The 16,110-nt window shown below is 33.0% G+C and overlaps 1 protein-coding gene and 1 long non-coding RNA gene across 2 annotated transcripts; one reads left to right on the plus strand and one right to left on the minus strand.

The window, feature by feature from the left end:
* Window positions 1–5,986: 5,986 nt before the first annotated feature.
* Window positions 5,987–7,480, minus strand: LOC121115097 (uncharacterized). Its single transcript, XR_005863413.2, has 2 exons — window positions 6,444–7,480; window positions 5,987–6,366 (listed from the first exon to the last, which is right to left on the minus strand). It is a non-coding gene; the product is annotated as an uncharacterized lncRNA (long non-coding RNA).
* A 70-nt stretch (window positions 7,481–7,550) lies between these two features.
* Window positions 7,551–15,537, plus strand: LOC121115096 (uncharacterized). The gene is made up of 9 exons (XM_040709258.2): window positions 7,551–8,253; window positions 8,312–8,482; window positions 8,972–9,092; window positions 9,169–9,345; window positions 9,986–10,195; window positions 10,279–10,463; window positions 10,571–10,916; window positions 10,985–11,864; window positions 13,616–15,537. Exons 1-9 carry the CDS (start codon window positions 8,075–8,077, stop codon window positions 14,035–14,037), a joined length of 2,691 nt encoding a protein of 896 aa, XP_040565192.1. The 5' UTR covers window positions 7,551–8,074; the 3' UTR covers window positions 14,038–15,537.
* Window positions 15,538–16,110: the final 573 nt, after the last annotated feature.

Raw genomic sequence — 16,110 nt, forward strand, 5'->3', positions numbered from 1 at the left:
GCAGTTCGATCTCTTTTTTCCGGTCAAAAGTGAAGCAAGGAGACTCATATCGACAAGAACGAGCTGAGAAACGTCATTGTTTGAACAACATCAGCCCTTACTTACTAATTGAACCCTCCAGATAAAATCTAAATGAAGTTAGTTGTAACGTGTGTGTCTTTATTTTGTCTCTATAATATTAATTTGATAATATCGCTACGTTCGTTTATCAGAATGTTAACAAAGTAGTTGAGGTCGATAATATGTAATCTAATCTCGTGACAGAAAATGTTCATCTCGTGATTGAGGATGCTCAAACTGACAACGGAAATCACATACCTTTTTTTCAAACTCCAGATCAAGATTGTCAGAGAAATGCAATATTCATCTCTGCTCCTACACTTTCCTGAGAAGAGTATCTTTTCTCGAGCTGAGAAAGCTTTGAAGAAGAAACAGATTTCTTCAATTTTTTTACCTAGACGAATTGAAGCCAGATCAGGATTCTGGTTATTAATATCTACCTGACGATAAACAATATAGTGCTTAATGTGGCCTTAATCACAGGGGACATACACCATTTGTAAGATTCAACAATTGTCTTCAATTCAGATATATTTTCCCAATTTGGCATCAGAATCAGATCAGGAATCAGGACTACTGAGCCTCCAAAATCATCATTTCTATCATATGATTGTAGACGCTCAATCAAAAGTAATTTTCTCTCATGAGTCCATGCACCTCGTTTTACGAGTTCTTGCTTAAGTTCCATTATTGTCGAAGTGATTACTATTTAATCCTCCTGTAGGTTGAATAGTAAAGTTAGATTGTTAATGTTTAGTTGTATGCCACTACAAAAAAAAAAAATCCTTCCAAATAAAGAAATCCATAAAAAATTAATATATATCAATAACGCTAAATGTCTCTAAAGTGTCTCTCGTCACCACATTTTAAAGTGTGTGTTAAAACTGCAAGACTATTTTATGTTAGAAATAAAAATTTAGTAACGAGCGTGTATAGCTAAGTTAATTGAATCATACATATATATAAAAAAAGGGGGAGTGCATATCATAGATGAAAATAAACAGAAAATTAATGTGGTCACCCTGACAATTTGAAGAATGTTTTTGACGTTTCATTAAATTAGCTGCAAGCAGCTATGAGATAAAGCAAATAAAACAATAACCCCACTCCGTATCTTTCAATGATATAGGGTGGAATGACTGAAATGCCAATTATTAATTCTACTCCGAGTCCACGAGGGCTTATACTTATAACCAGTGATAAAAATTCAGTGTAGAATGAGCATGTTAACAAAAAAGAAACTGAAAATCAACATGGTAACTCTGACAATTGAAGGAATGTTTTGGAAGAGGGGAGGACGAAATAAATAAGGACATCGACACGAAATATCGATCCCCAATTCTACTTTGATTCCAACAAGGACTTACAGTTATAACTTATAACTCTGTAACAAATCCTAAGAGTTCCCTTCGTCTTTTATGCAGACACACGAAATGTTTAATCAGACTTTGAGTATAATTGAATCTATTTATGAGAGGAGGTTCACTACCCAGGAATTAAATAATAATGATAACTGTCAAGGGGAAAAAAATTTATTCTTTATACTACCAATTCTAAAAAAACAGGCTGCCTAAAAAATTCACTGGATTTACATTACTCCTTATAACTCCTACGCGTTACTCTCTGTTATTCATGAGCAAACACATTCGTGGCTACACTTAACAGTTTATAGTACGTATATGTTCTTTCCTCAAGAACAAAAGAATACTGAGAACAACTTTAGAAAATAAAAATAACATATATTCACGTAGCAAGTACAAAAAGCCGAGCCTCTTTTAATGACATTCAATTATTTATAATGAAAGTCGCCTTTCTACATAATCTCGGCCACACGGCACCAGAAGCTTTGGCAGCCTAGGGCGATCCCGTACGGGCACAGCATTGCCATTGTACGGATAATGAACTTCTTCAAGCCTTCCACAGATTAATTATACTTGGCACAAGCCTCATGCTCGAACCTCCTCCGTACATAGAAATCACATGGGTTAAGGTCTACGCTGTTTGCTGTGCGAAAATACAGGCTCCAAAACTGAGAAAATTTTGTGGTCAAGCCATCCTGTATTTTTTTGACCTTGTGATCTTGTTAGAAGGTAAAATATCTTCCTTTGGCTACTCCATCCGTCCAGCAAATGTAAATTAAAAACCAGAACCAGTACAAATCCAAAGCTGGATCTACACGAGGCCGACTGGACCAGCTAAAGCTTCCGGTGCCATATAGTCGAGGTTACTAAGAAAGCCAGATTTCATTATAAATAATTGAATGTTATTAAATGTAGCGTTCAAAAAATAAAAAAATTAAACTTCTACGCCATCTAGTTTTTTTGTTATGAGCCTTTAAAGATTTGTTTTAATTTTACTGGACCACCCTGTATATATGCCCACTGAGTTGACTTCTAACCCGTGGGTCGGGTTTTGTATTTCACAATTATACAACCCCCAACTCCACCAAAAATTAAGGCATTCATCACTTACTGTTTAATTCTTTTATTCGTGGTGAGATCAGTTTCGGAAAACCGAACCTCCTGCTCTAAAAAACTAAACATTAGTGATAAGGATAAAATCAAAAAAATGCGAATAGATAATATATTTTAGGTAGGACTTAACCAAAATTTAGTACTTCTTCTTACAATATCAAAGTAGAAAACTTAAATTTCACCGTATAAATAATTATTTACAAACGGAATCTTGATATTTCCCGGGATCCAGCTTTAAAGATAATTTCCCGGGAAATGTGACCCCCTACTGATTATAATATACAATACATACATACAATACACTGTGACTTTATTCATAAAGTGTATTTCCTCAAAGCTTTTTGAGTTTTAAAGAGGCGTGTGAATGTCCTAGCTTCTTGATGATCTTGACTCTGTTTCAACACTTCCCCTCAAAACAAATAACATTTTCTCCCATGATTGACATTTCCAATGAAGGGTAAGAAAATATATTCAATCGAATACAAATTTCATTCAAACAAACATATACATAATATATTATATGACCTAAATGCAATAATTTATTTACAAAGACTTCACTATCATATTCAGTATTTCATTTTGTTAAAACATAACTTTTACTTTCAATTTGATTGAAATTCAAGTTGAAGAGACGTTTAATTTCACTTTGCATTGCTTAATTTTATGTATAGTCACTCAAAGTAATACCAAACCATATAGGTCCTAGGTGATATGGATCAACGTTAATAGAAATACAAGGTTAGACCATCCTGTAATCAGGCTTGCTAGAATTTTCAATTTGATGTATCCTACCGAATGCTGGGAAAGAAAGGCAGATTTTAATTAAATATGCAACCCCTCATAATCTATGACGTCACTATTGCTAGAATGTTCAATTTAATGTATCGTACCGACTGTTATGTAAGAAAAACAGATTTTGACGAAACACGTAACCACTCATCTACTATGATGTCAATATTAAAAGCGTGGTGGAAGTCAAACATTAGTCATACACGTGTTATGACTTATGAGTTATGGTATAACCTTGATATGGATAAGATTTGTCACTCCCTTTTTACCTCTGGGTCCCTAACACCGCGTTAATCCTCCTTACACCCGGCTCCGTGTATATGAAAACGAGTCACTAGGTGTTTTGTGGATATTGCTCCCTGATGTATATCATATCAATATTTTTGATACAAGAATTAATAATAAAATCGTACTAGCAAAGGGTTACCCATATAATACTAGAAAACTGTAAGTAAAGGCTCAAGGGCGCCCACTACAAATGGAGTAAAATAACTGAGAAATTACTACAATGACATAACATAAGTTCAAAAGGCCAAACAACAGGATTACAATTTCTTGTTGATCCCTCGTCGTTTGTAAAATATAGCTATTAGCCATTTTATTATTTATATTAAGAAATTTTGGCTATTATATCGAAATACAAATTTGTAGCTACACTCTTAATAGAATATTACTAAGTAATATTATAATACAGTATCGAATAAAATACCATATATATTTTAATATTACGAAACATATACATGTAATTCATTTTAAAAATGGTAAAGAAGTAAAATGACGGTGACAGTCTGAGAGTACATAAGATATATCTGGCAGTTTGTATTTTTGACTTATTTGGCTAACTATCAGATGATTTCAGGCCTTTTTTCAATTTCTTTTTGGATAACAGGTTGCGTGATACAATAAAGGTAACGACGTGACACGTCGTTCTTCAAATAAAGATCCATGTTACATGAAATAAATCAACCAATAATTAATTTAAAGCAATATGATATGAAGGCATAATAGTCTGATGATGAAAGTAAAAGTGTAGTAGTAAGACAATCGAAATTAAATCACTTACCGATGAAGATTTATGAATTATTTGTTTTTATGATTTTATGGAGGAAAGCATTGGTATGATATTTGTACATAATATATAAGTTGTGTTAAAAACTTAATCGAATCAATTCCATGAATGGTTATTTACGTACATTCATTGTAGATGGTTGAATATACTTCGACGCCCAATATTAGTGCAGAATTCTTCCCTGGCTCCGACATTAAGTACCTTTAATTTAATATATTTTAACTGATAAACCTATTGGCTATTTGCAGGGCCCAGGGTAGGGGTTTCTTTGAGGGAGGGGTGATTTTTTTTTACAAATTTTTCGTCTCTTATATAAAAGGACTTTATTTTTCATAAAATAATATTTTATTATTTTTTTAGAATGATTTTTGTTGGAAAAGGTCACACTTTTTTTATTTTAAATAAATTCTGCCCATAATTCATTCAATGGCGGTATTTAGGGGCGTCCGCAGGATATTTTGGAAGAGGCTTGGTTTTTTAGAAGAAACAAATGAACTTTTTGGGAAAATGCTTGAGTTCAATTTTTTGGGTCGATAAAAAATAATAATAACTTATAATAAGCCAATTTTGAAAAAAAAACGTGTTTTCTTTGTTAAGCCAAGGACTTTTCAGTCCATGTTTTAGATGACTTTTTTTTTAAAAGATAAGAATACTGAAGAAAAAAATTATCTACCTGTTTGTTCCCGTTAATTTTTGCTACGAGCCGACGGACTTCCCATTTTTCGACACTATAATAATCCAGGGTGGGGGATCTCAAACCGCCACACCCACCGGTGTCACTATTTTTATTAAATAATTGTATTTTTTAAAGCCTTTATTCAAAACGATACATTATAATGCTTGGATTTTTCTTATTATACAGAAATAGAATTGAAGTTCACGGTGAGGTAAAAAAAACTGGAGCTGCAAGTTTTAAAAGGTTTATAAATAACTCATTTAGTTAAAAAGAAAAATTTTTTCATAATTATGTTTGTATCTTTTTTTAGATTCTTTTCCAAGACCGTAAGTTTATAATTAAATACAAGTTTAAGCAACCAATTCAAGCAATCTTCATTTAATATTATATTCATTAATTTTTGTCACCTATTACTATCAAATTCATCTTATTTTTGTATTAATCTACCAGCTGTCGTGTGCTTATTTGTAGAAAGTAATATATCTTAATATAATTACCTAATTTCATATTATAATGAGACGTCATTTATAATTACAATTTTAAAATCTCGGAAGTTTTGGTAGAAATAATCACATAACCTACCATTTTATAGTAATGATAGTTTGCACTTAGTTAATATTATCTTATTATAATTCTGATTATCAATTTAAGATGACTAAAAGATTTATTTCTATTCTATTCTTTGCTAGGAATCAAAGAAGTCCTTTTTATCCTCGTGTATCAAGCATCATAAGCCACCTTTCTGTATATGGATGATGAAACAAACTGGGCTCAAATAGAATATGTACATAATAATTAATATATTTAAACAGCCTGACCAACCTTCATCTTTTTACATCCTGCCCGGTTTGAAGGAGAAATAAAGTGTATGTTAAAAATCAACTTTAACAGAAAATAAATTGAATTAAATAAAAACAGTTTCATTCCCATTTAGAGATTATGTCTATTCCAAAATTTACTCTTTTTATTAAATCAAAATATAACCATCCTTTCCTATTTATAAAAAATTAAATAAATGTCAATATTAGCAAAATCTCGTCAACTCCAAATGATTATCTTTATCGGAGATAACTTTAGAGGCTTTTCAAAATTCGTAATATTTTGCAATCAAATTTTATATCATTGAACTAAACTATATTTTTCTAGTCTCCGAATAATATGTGGTGTGCTTCATTTTGGAGTATGACGTCTTAATTTCCCCCTCTGTTTTTTGAGTTTGTTGACTTGCAAGACGTAGTAATTTCGCATATTTTCTTGATTGTTGAAGAATGATTCTCCGTATGTTCTGTAATAAATGTCTACATGATATTTGTGAGATGAAGACGAGAATAATAATATAATTAATCAAATATACTTTGAGAGACAGACTACATACAGTTACTAAAGCACACACGACTTGAACCGTATAAAATTCAATAATTAAGGGAATAGTACAATGTAGTGATGTAGTTAACTTTTAATAATAAAATATGATTTTTTTCTTCTTGTAATTCCGTAGTAGCTACGACTATTAACACGAATACTACTACACGCCTAGTCTTCCATTAACTATTTATTTAAAAAAAATGTTTTCTGGTGTAACTCTGTTTATTCATTTTTATTACGCTTAATTACTAAATATGTATTCTCTGCTTGAGTGAGATTCATGATTTCATTTATGGGATTGAGTGAAAATGAATTATGTCTGTGAAAAGCATGATTTTTTCCATCCAACACAAAGACATGTTCAAATATTCATCAATACTGGGTATGTACATTCGAGAGTAGATCCCTTGTGAGCCATTCATAAAATATTATATAGAACAGACCCACAGTGTCCATATAATTAACAAAATATAAAAAAGAAACATGATAAGGCAGAAACGTATTCGCAAGTCCTAGCTCCTTCATCCCCATTTAGAGATGATGCCTATTCCTCTAAGACACTTATTCACGTGTCAACCTAAGCAGTTCACATGTTTGAATTCCTCATAACGAACGCACGCATAGCACGTCCTTTTAATAAATAAATAATATCAACATGTCTTTAAGCGGAAGAGGGAATAAAGTCCTGACATGAAGAATTCCCTGCTTATTATAATATATTGATGGGGATGTCTTTAAGGTTAAGGGAGGGACAGGAACCATTTCTACAAAAAAATAATTATAAATATTTCTTTAAACATAAATAATTTATCACATCAAACCGTGAGGGGGGGGGAGGCTGGTGATTATAGAAGGATGATAAATATTAGTGTCATGCAGAAGAGGTTTCCCTGACATGCTATTTTTGCACGTTGATTTGTTTTTGAGAGTGTGCGTCATGTGTATGGATGATAATGGCGGATTGTGGCAGAAATGGAGTGAGTGTGTCAAGAGTACGTACATACATGCTATTATTATTATTGAAATGAAAAGGAAAGAACCCCCTTCCGCCTGCTGATATTGGTTATGTATAGAGACTCTACTTGTTTAACAAACTCTATGATTGAAAGAGTGAGTAGGAGTTGAGCAGCAGGAGTAAGAATTACTCTACTTCTAGCTAGAAAGAGAAAGAATAAGAGGAGAAGAAGGAGCTGAGGAAGCAGCAGCAGCTGTGTGAGAAGTAGAATTAAGCTAAGAAGGAGGGAGTAGAAATATGAAGCTTTGATGGAGCAGCAGCTTTAGTAGTAGGAGCAGTACGAGGAGTAGCAGCAGCGGAGAGCGAGTGGGAAGTAGGCGGAGCTACGGAATGAACAGCAGTCAAAATGATGTTCACAGCTGCTTTTTAGTTAATGAAACACGCACTAAATATTCTTAGCCTGTCTCTTGAGAAGTAGAATTTATTGAGGAATTTTTTGCAGCAACCGACCTAAGGATTGAGTTCTCTGATCCCTTCTCTAAATTCTTCAAGACCTTGGCTATTCACAAAGTAGAAGAAACACATGGATTCATGTTGATTTGTGAGGAGAGGTAGAATTACATCCTTGGATCCATCATCGATTTTAGGAAAGTGAAAGTGTTGTTGTATTTGGAGTCTTGGTGGTCATGAACCTGGGCGGTCCTCCTCCTCCAGGATTCGTCCCCTTAATGGGTGGGCACTTCAAGGGTCCTCCGCCCAGAGAGGAAAGACTCTATGATAAGGAACGACGGAGGAAATTGCGTTGCATCTACAGTCGAATTCCTTGGATCAAGCACGGGAGTCTGAGGCTCCCGGGGGTCCTCGGGTGAGTCTCACGCACTCATCAAACCCTCTCTCCAACTACTCCATCCATCTCTTTTCAGGCTTCATCAAGAGATCGAGGACTTTTACGCTTGGATGCTTCCCACGACGCTGGAGCACGCCGTTCGTTTGGATGTGGTGGAAAGGATACGATCCGCCATCAATGAACTCTATCCTGCAGCACGTGTTGAAATATCCGGAAGCTTTCGTACGGGGCTCTATCTTCCCACAAGGTATAGCAACACAGTGAACCCATCTATTCTTCAGATCCGTATCTGGGGTCTACACCACGTTTCAGTACTCCACTCACCAGCGGAAGCAGCAGCAGCAAATAGGCATCTTTTTCATTTCAATTGTGCAACAAGATGCACCTGTTTTTATTTTTTGTCAAGGTTACACAAACCAAGATAAAAGAAAAAGATCACATGCCACTCACTCTTTTTAATAAGAAATTTGTTTCTCATATTAAATTCTGCATTATGCAAAAAAAAAGTTTGAATCGCATTAGCGCCAGTCTACACCTGCTAGTCCCTCCATTTCAGTGTTTTGTGCAAATCAGTATCACTACTTTATTGAAGAGGGTGGATTGATTCTGTCATATCTTTAAATGTGAAACTTTAGTGTGTGAAAATATTCACTTTTGAATTATTTTACTTCACTATCTCTCTCATAATGTACCTATATGCCTACCTAATTAATTAATATTCATTTTCAACCTTTAGTGACATTGATTTGGTAATTTGTGGAAAGTGGGAGTCACTGCCGTTGCGGACTATTGAACGTGTACTACTGGAAAAGAAAATAGCTTCCCCTGATTCACTCAGAGTGTTAGATAAAGCTGCGGTAAGAAAAGTATATTTTAATGAAATGAAATCATGTATGTATATATATATACCATTCACTTTATTTGCTATTGTAGGTGCCTATTGTCAAACTCACAGATATACGCTCAGATATCAAAGTTGATATTAGTTTCAACATGTCGAACGGAGTAAGAGCTGCTGAACTCATAAAACACTTTAAAAAACTTTATCCCTCATTGCCAAAGCTGATTTATGTGTTGAAACAGTTTCTTCTCCAGCGTGATCTCAATGAGGTAGATATGGTTTTTATTCATTCTTTCCTTACTTATGAAAAACTTAAATACTTTTAATTTTTTAAGTTGTGAATGATAGTAGTTCAATGATGATGATGTGTATTTATTATAAAGTCCAGAAAATGTAGTCCTAGTTTGTGATAGTTAGCTTTAATTCAAGTTTAATTTTACTCTGTGCAAATTAATCCCCATATGTCATCCGTCTGCGGGCAATGAATAACATGCTTATTTTATTTTATATTATTTGTTGCACAAGGTTTTGATACCTTCTTTTAACATATTAAAGGTTTTTCTTTCTCCTGGCTCTTAACTAAATGTATGCATATTTCTTAATTTGTGGTTTCCCCTATTACTATTATTATTCTATCCTATTAAAATCTATAATTACACAAACATGGTGAATTTATGATCATTGACTGCTATATAGTTTATAACTTTAATTAAATCAATCGGACCTTTTTTTTTTACATCATTTCTCAAAAGTATGTCAAGTGGAAATTGCTACAAGTCTTTCACACTGTTATTATTATTGTCTTTATTGAATGAATTATGCAACTTTCATCATTCTCAAATATTCAATTCTATTTTGCCAAACAAGTTCCTTTTTTTTAATTTGAATGATTTGTATTTTTATCCTAAGGTATTTACGGGTGGCCTTTCCTCATACTCCTTAATCCTTCTTGTCATCAGCTATCTTCAACATCATTATTCTCAAGAGACTGCTTCGTCAGGACGAGCCAATCTTGGGGTCATGCTTATTGAAATTTTAGAACTTTATGGAAGAAATTTCAATTTCATGAATACAGCCATTCGCATTACTGATGGTGGTTCCTATATATCAAAAACGAAGGTATTATTCAAAAGATGGATATTCTTTTTAACTCTACATATCTATATTGATTTAATATATTGATTTTTTCATTTATCTTCTAGTTTCAAAAAGTGATAGCTAATGGCTATGCTCCTGCTCTACTGAGTATAGAAGATCCTCTTGATCACACTAACGATGTAGGGCGGAGTTCCTACGGATTTGTTACAGTACAAAATTCTTTTGATAGAGCTTTTGCCGTTCTAACTAGTCTAGTCGTTGCTCAGGCTTCCATTCCTGATGGAAAAAGGTAGGTTTGCTCCTCTTTTATAAGTTATAGCAATGTACATTTCCTCCAAATGTAATTTGTATATATAAGTAAAATATTCCATCTGAATTTATTTTTATTTTTTTCAGCATTTTAAATAGCATTGTTGAAATACCTGAAGATGTATCAGATTATAGAAGTTGGATGCGCGAAACTTTTACTTTTTTGGGTAGTCCGCACAATTATAATAATTTTACGTTTCCCGCCGTCCCTCCTCAATTTTATAGAGTACCCTTAGAATGTGTCACTCCTAAAGAACTTCCTGGTTATAGACTTCATCCTAGAGAACAGAAAGAACAATTGCCTCAACATTCTCAATCACCTGCTGCCCCTGTTGTTCATAATAATGGTAATGATCTCAGTGACTGTTTAAGTAGTGTCTCAACTGGAACCTGCCCGTCACATTCTTCACCACTTGACAGTCTTTCTGATACGGTAAGGTGCCTAAAACTTAAACTATGTTTAAACTGTATGATTTTATATATTGTTATACATACATATAGGATTCAGAGGTTCTCATTGGTCCAACTTTGACTCCTCATTCAGCTATGTCGATCTCCCCTGCCAACAGTGAAATTGGAAGCTCAATAGGAAAGTTTAGTTCGTCTAAAAGTGGTAGTGAGCGTAAATCCGAAACAACTCCAAAACGGACTAGTAGTAAAGTGCTGGATACAACGCAAAAACGTTGCCCATCGGCTTCGTCCACTTCTTCTAGGGGTTCCACCTCAGGAAGACATAGTGACGCCACTGCCAATGGAGCATTACCATTGGGAGGAACTTTCAAACACCCCTCCTCAGTGGTAAACTCACATCATAAACAACATCCTCCTCCTTCTTCCCACCACTCAAAAACCCGACCTCCAGTCAATAGGAATTCTTCTTCAAAACATTCCTCCCAAAAGGACGTTGGCCGATCTGATTCTGTTATGAATTGGCGATCTCCGGAAAGAAGAAAAAAGGTCTTTTTAAACAACTCAGATAAACCTCCTACCTCTCAGTCATTTGATACCTCTAAAACAAACACCAACACCGCATCTCCTAAAGTTCCGTCACCTTCTGTACCGCTAAATCATTCTCATGATAGTAGAGCAGATAGAGACTCAAATTGGAGAGAAAGGGAACAACCTAGAGATAGGGATAGGAACGGGAATTCAAATAATAATAATATTAATAATGTCAATAATCAACATAACAATAATATAATTAATAATGATAGTGTTCAAAATATTTATCATTCTCACCAAAATTTAACTACTGCCAATAATAATAATAACAGCAGCAACAACAATAATAATGCCAATGCCAATAATAACAGCCATCATTATTCAGTCAACAATGGTGGGACTCCTGTTAAACAAAAGAAGAAACATAAGAAAAATCACAGTAAGTCATATTAATATATATTTTGAGTCTTGCTCACTAATACCTATGTAGTTAGGTTGTTACGTCTCCTTAATTTAATATAGAATAGGAAAAAATATATAGGAGAATTTAACATAAAATTTTACTAATTTCAAAATAATTACCCTTCACCCCCTCTCCTAAAACCGATTTAAAAAAAAAAAAATCAAAATATGAAATTTAATTATATCATAATTATAAATTTTCTATAAGTGGATTGGCCATGAATCCCTGTTAAGTGAGGAAATCTAGGGGAAATTCAAGGAATAACTAATAGTGAAAAATAAAGTGAACACGCTTATTACGGGTACAATGTGTTTATAATGGGTATTAATGTAAATCCCGAATGATATATTAAAAGTATACAATTTATTCGATAGTGCAGACTTCTTTAAAAGCAGACATATTTTTTCGGGCTCTTCTAGGGTTGCCTATATAAAATATGGTTATTTTTCTGTATATTTTTGACACGCTAGAACAGAAATTTTAATATTATATACATATATATGTTGTGTACAAGTTACAATTTTGTAACATTTCCGACCAGAAAATAAGGAGAAGGATTTATAGAACTTGGGATGAGGATAATGCAATAATTGAATATCCCAACATGGATGATCATTATATTCATGTTGTAATTTTTGACTATTTAAATAAATATTACTAATTTATTATCTAAATAAATGGCACATTATAAAGTTCTAATGCACACAGTTATATTAGCCATAAATACATAATAACCATGTAATTTGAATGGGTCAAAATAAAACGATAGTATCAAGGTATAGTGGGTAATTGGATGACCTATGTTGTAAATAAATAATGCATTTTAGGACTAACAAAATTGCAACTTGTACAACCATATATATGTAAAACAAAATTTTCACTATCGTTTTTTTTTTTTTTGTGTGTGGTGATTATGTTATTGCCATAACAATATTTTGATGAAGTTATTGTGCTCCAAGTACCGGCTTCAATAATTTTTTTGTAAAGTAGCGTTTTAAATGCGCCTGTACCCTGGTACCACTATACCGAACAACAACCCTTGAGATCCTCCTTATGTGGGTTTTGCTGTACTGTGAAATCAAGTAATTTATTTTAAGCTAGTTCTACCCATACATTAGTCAAAGATCCAAAATTAATTCTTTTTTCCCGACATAATGTATAAGATTGATGTTATATCTGATTAAATATTCATTTGTAGGTTTGTTATAGGTGCTTTTTTGTACTTGGGAATCCTTTCTGTGCATTGTTGCATAAATCGTCAAAACTTTATTTAAAGTAAATCTTCAATATGTATATTTGTGTTGGGGTTCGGTTTGAGATTTTTATAATTTTGGTAAAGCCTAACTAATTCCGTACAAGTTCAATCTCGTAGTAAATTTTAAACAAAAAAAGTATTTTTATTGGTTTCACAAAGATTATTGCTTTAAATTTTTTTGATAAAAAACACTTTTTAGAGAGAAAAAAATTATTTATGATCAAAATATCAATTTAGATTAATCTAGAAAAAATCACCGGATCGAACAAAAAATTCGACCTTGGACCGAGTCTCAAAACTAAAGCATATATTATGAAAGGATTAAATGTTCCTGTAAATATTATTTTCTCGGGAATTTTGCGTCAAAATCCCTTGAAAAAAGGAGGTACCGAGGGAGGGACAACCCAATCACCTATGTACAAATAATTTTCATAACCCTTTGTTAAATGTATTTTTTTATTATTATTTATAGATAAGTCCTCGTTCAAATACAATCATCAAAAGGTCAAAGAGAACGAAAAATGTATAGACAGCAAGGACAACAACAGTTGTTATCCCAGCCTGGAAGGTAAAGAGAGTAGTCAGCAGCCTCAGCAGCAACATCAACCTCCTCCTTCTGTTCCTCATCATCGTAATCACCAGTCAATGAACAAATCTTCAACGAAAAAGAGAAAGAAGGCTCATTTGAACAAAGGAGGAGGAGGGCTCTCTTCTCCCACCTCTCCGCAACAGATCGATTCTATGGTCGTCGTTTCGGAGATAAACAAGTCCATCGTCATCAATGCTTCACATCACCACCCCCACCATCAGCCCCCTTCCTCCGTTTCGCTTCACCAGCATCATTCATCCAGTCGTTTTTCTCCTAAGGCCCAACTCGGAAACGGAAAAAGGTGACATTAAAGGGTCTTTCACTCGGGAAAGAAGGAGGGGAGATCTTGGACAGCATACTCTCCACCTCCATCATCATGATGATGAGGCTGATGATAAAATACCTCCCCTCCTTAGAAGAAAGGCCCCTCATCAGAGTCTTTCCAAAAAGAAAAATGCACGGGGGAAATCTCATCAAAAAGAACTACTTTCATCATCTCATCTCGACGATGAAGGCGATGGTTTAAAGTTCTCATACTCTGTCAAGTATTTTAATTGGGCTGTGAGTAGCGACGAAGAAGAGGAGGACGAGGAGGATGCCGATCACATTCCGAATGTCACGTTTGCTTTAAATGGACTACGAGTTTCTAAATTAGCCTAGATAATTATTTTTTAGAACTTCTTTATTATAATAGGAATTATTACATCATTTTTGTAACAAATGATTATTATTTTTGATCTATGTTAGGGATGAAGATATTGAATATTAATTAATTAATTATATACTCTACTACTACATAATAATAATGCTTCCCCCCTCCCCCGTCATTTTTTTTCAAAAAAACAAACAAACCAACAAAAACCACTTCAAAAAACAAAAAGGAACGAAAAAACCATTTCTTAGGTTATTATTATTATAAATCCATTGCAAAACACTAAATTATATATAGAAAGAGTTTCACAAACAACATAAACAGACACAAATATATATATAAATAGATTTAATACATATTTAAATGAAAATAAAACCACACTTGAAACAATCTGTAAAAATGCCGGACAAATCTTATGAATCAAGATAAATTTGCTTTTACACAACAATAATTATTAAACTATTATTATTCTTAAAGGAAATGCTAACCTTTTTTTTTTTTTTTTTTTTTTTTTTTTTTTTTTTTGGTATTATTATTATAAACTTAATTACAATTAGAAACTAAATTGTAAAGAGAGCACTCTTACAATCCACATATAATATCAACAAAAACTCAACTTTATAACTTTTTTGTTTGCCCTCCCCCCAAAGGTACATTTATTTTTACTTAATAAATAATCTATGGAATTTTGATATCAAAAATGATAATTAATATTATTATTTATTAATTAATAATATGTTTTGTATTTTACGTACGTATACACACACGATCAGCAGGCTGTTAATCTCTATATAGTAGTTTTATATACATTGGCTATATATATATATATAGAAAAAACAATTAAATGATAATTTGAGTTTTTTTCAACTCCCAACAACCCCTATATTCTATAATTACTAACTACTACTACTACTGCGATTACTTATTCCTCCTAAAACAAACCTTTCCTTCTTCATTTAGCGCTATAAAATACTACATATGTACTGATGAATATTTATATATAATTGTTATCGTGCCAAAAAAGGATAAAAAAAATACGAAAAAGCAGCATTAAAAATATTATTTAAAAATGTTATATTTATATATTTTCATGTTATAATAAATAATGTTATTTTAAATAAAGCTGAAAGATTAATAAACTTTTATCACACGACGTACCTCATGTCAATACCCTTGATGCATCACCCAACCTCTCTTCCAAAAAGAAACTGAAAAAATGCCGATATCACCTGGTAGTTGGCCAAATAAGTCAATCATATTAACTGCTACTATTTATCTCTAGTACACCCAGACTATTATTGACTTAATATTAGTGCTCCACATTTCTTTAACGAATTACATAAATATATTGCTTAGTAGTATATTTTTTAAAGCGTGGATATACATTTGTATATGATAGCCAAAATTTATAATTTATTCATGGAAATAATAAGGTGGCCAATATATATACGATAAGGGATCAACAAGAAATTGTATTCCTGTCCTTATGGAAACGTTGTATAAGTGTAGTATCTGTATATATGTAACGGTGGAAAACCAGTGTGGAATGGGCAGTTTAACAAAAAAAACTATCACCTGTGACAAGATAGGTAGGAAAAAAGGATATAAACAAGGTCATTTGCTAGAATTACTCCGATGTCGATCCCCAATTCTACTCTGAGTCCAACAAGGACTTACAAATATATCTCCGCTACAAGTCCTCGGGATTACGATAGTTTTTATAAGG

This window comes from Lepeophtheirus salmonis, chromosome 3 (assembly GCF_016086655.4).
Source record: "Lepeophtheirus salmonis chromosome 3, UVic_Lsal_1.4, whole genome shotgun sequence".
In the NCBI taxonomy this organism is placed as follows: Eukaryota; Metazoa; Arthropoda; class Copepoda; order Siphonostomatoida; family Caligidae; genus Lepeophtheirus; species Lepeophtheirus salmonis.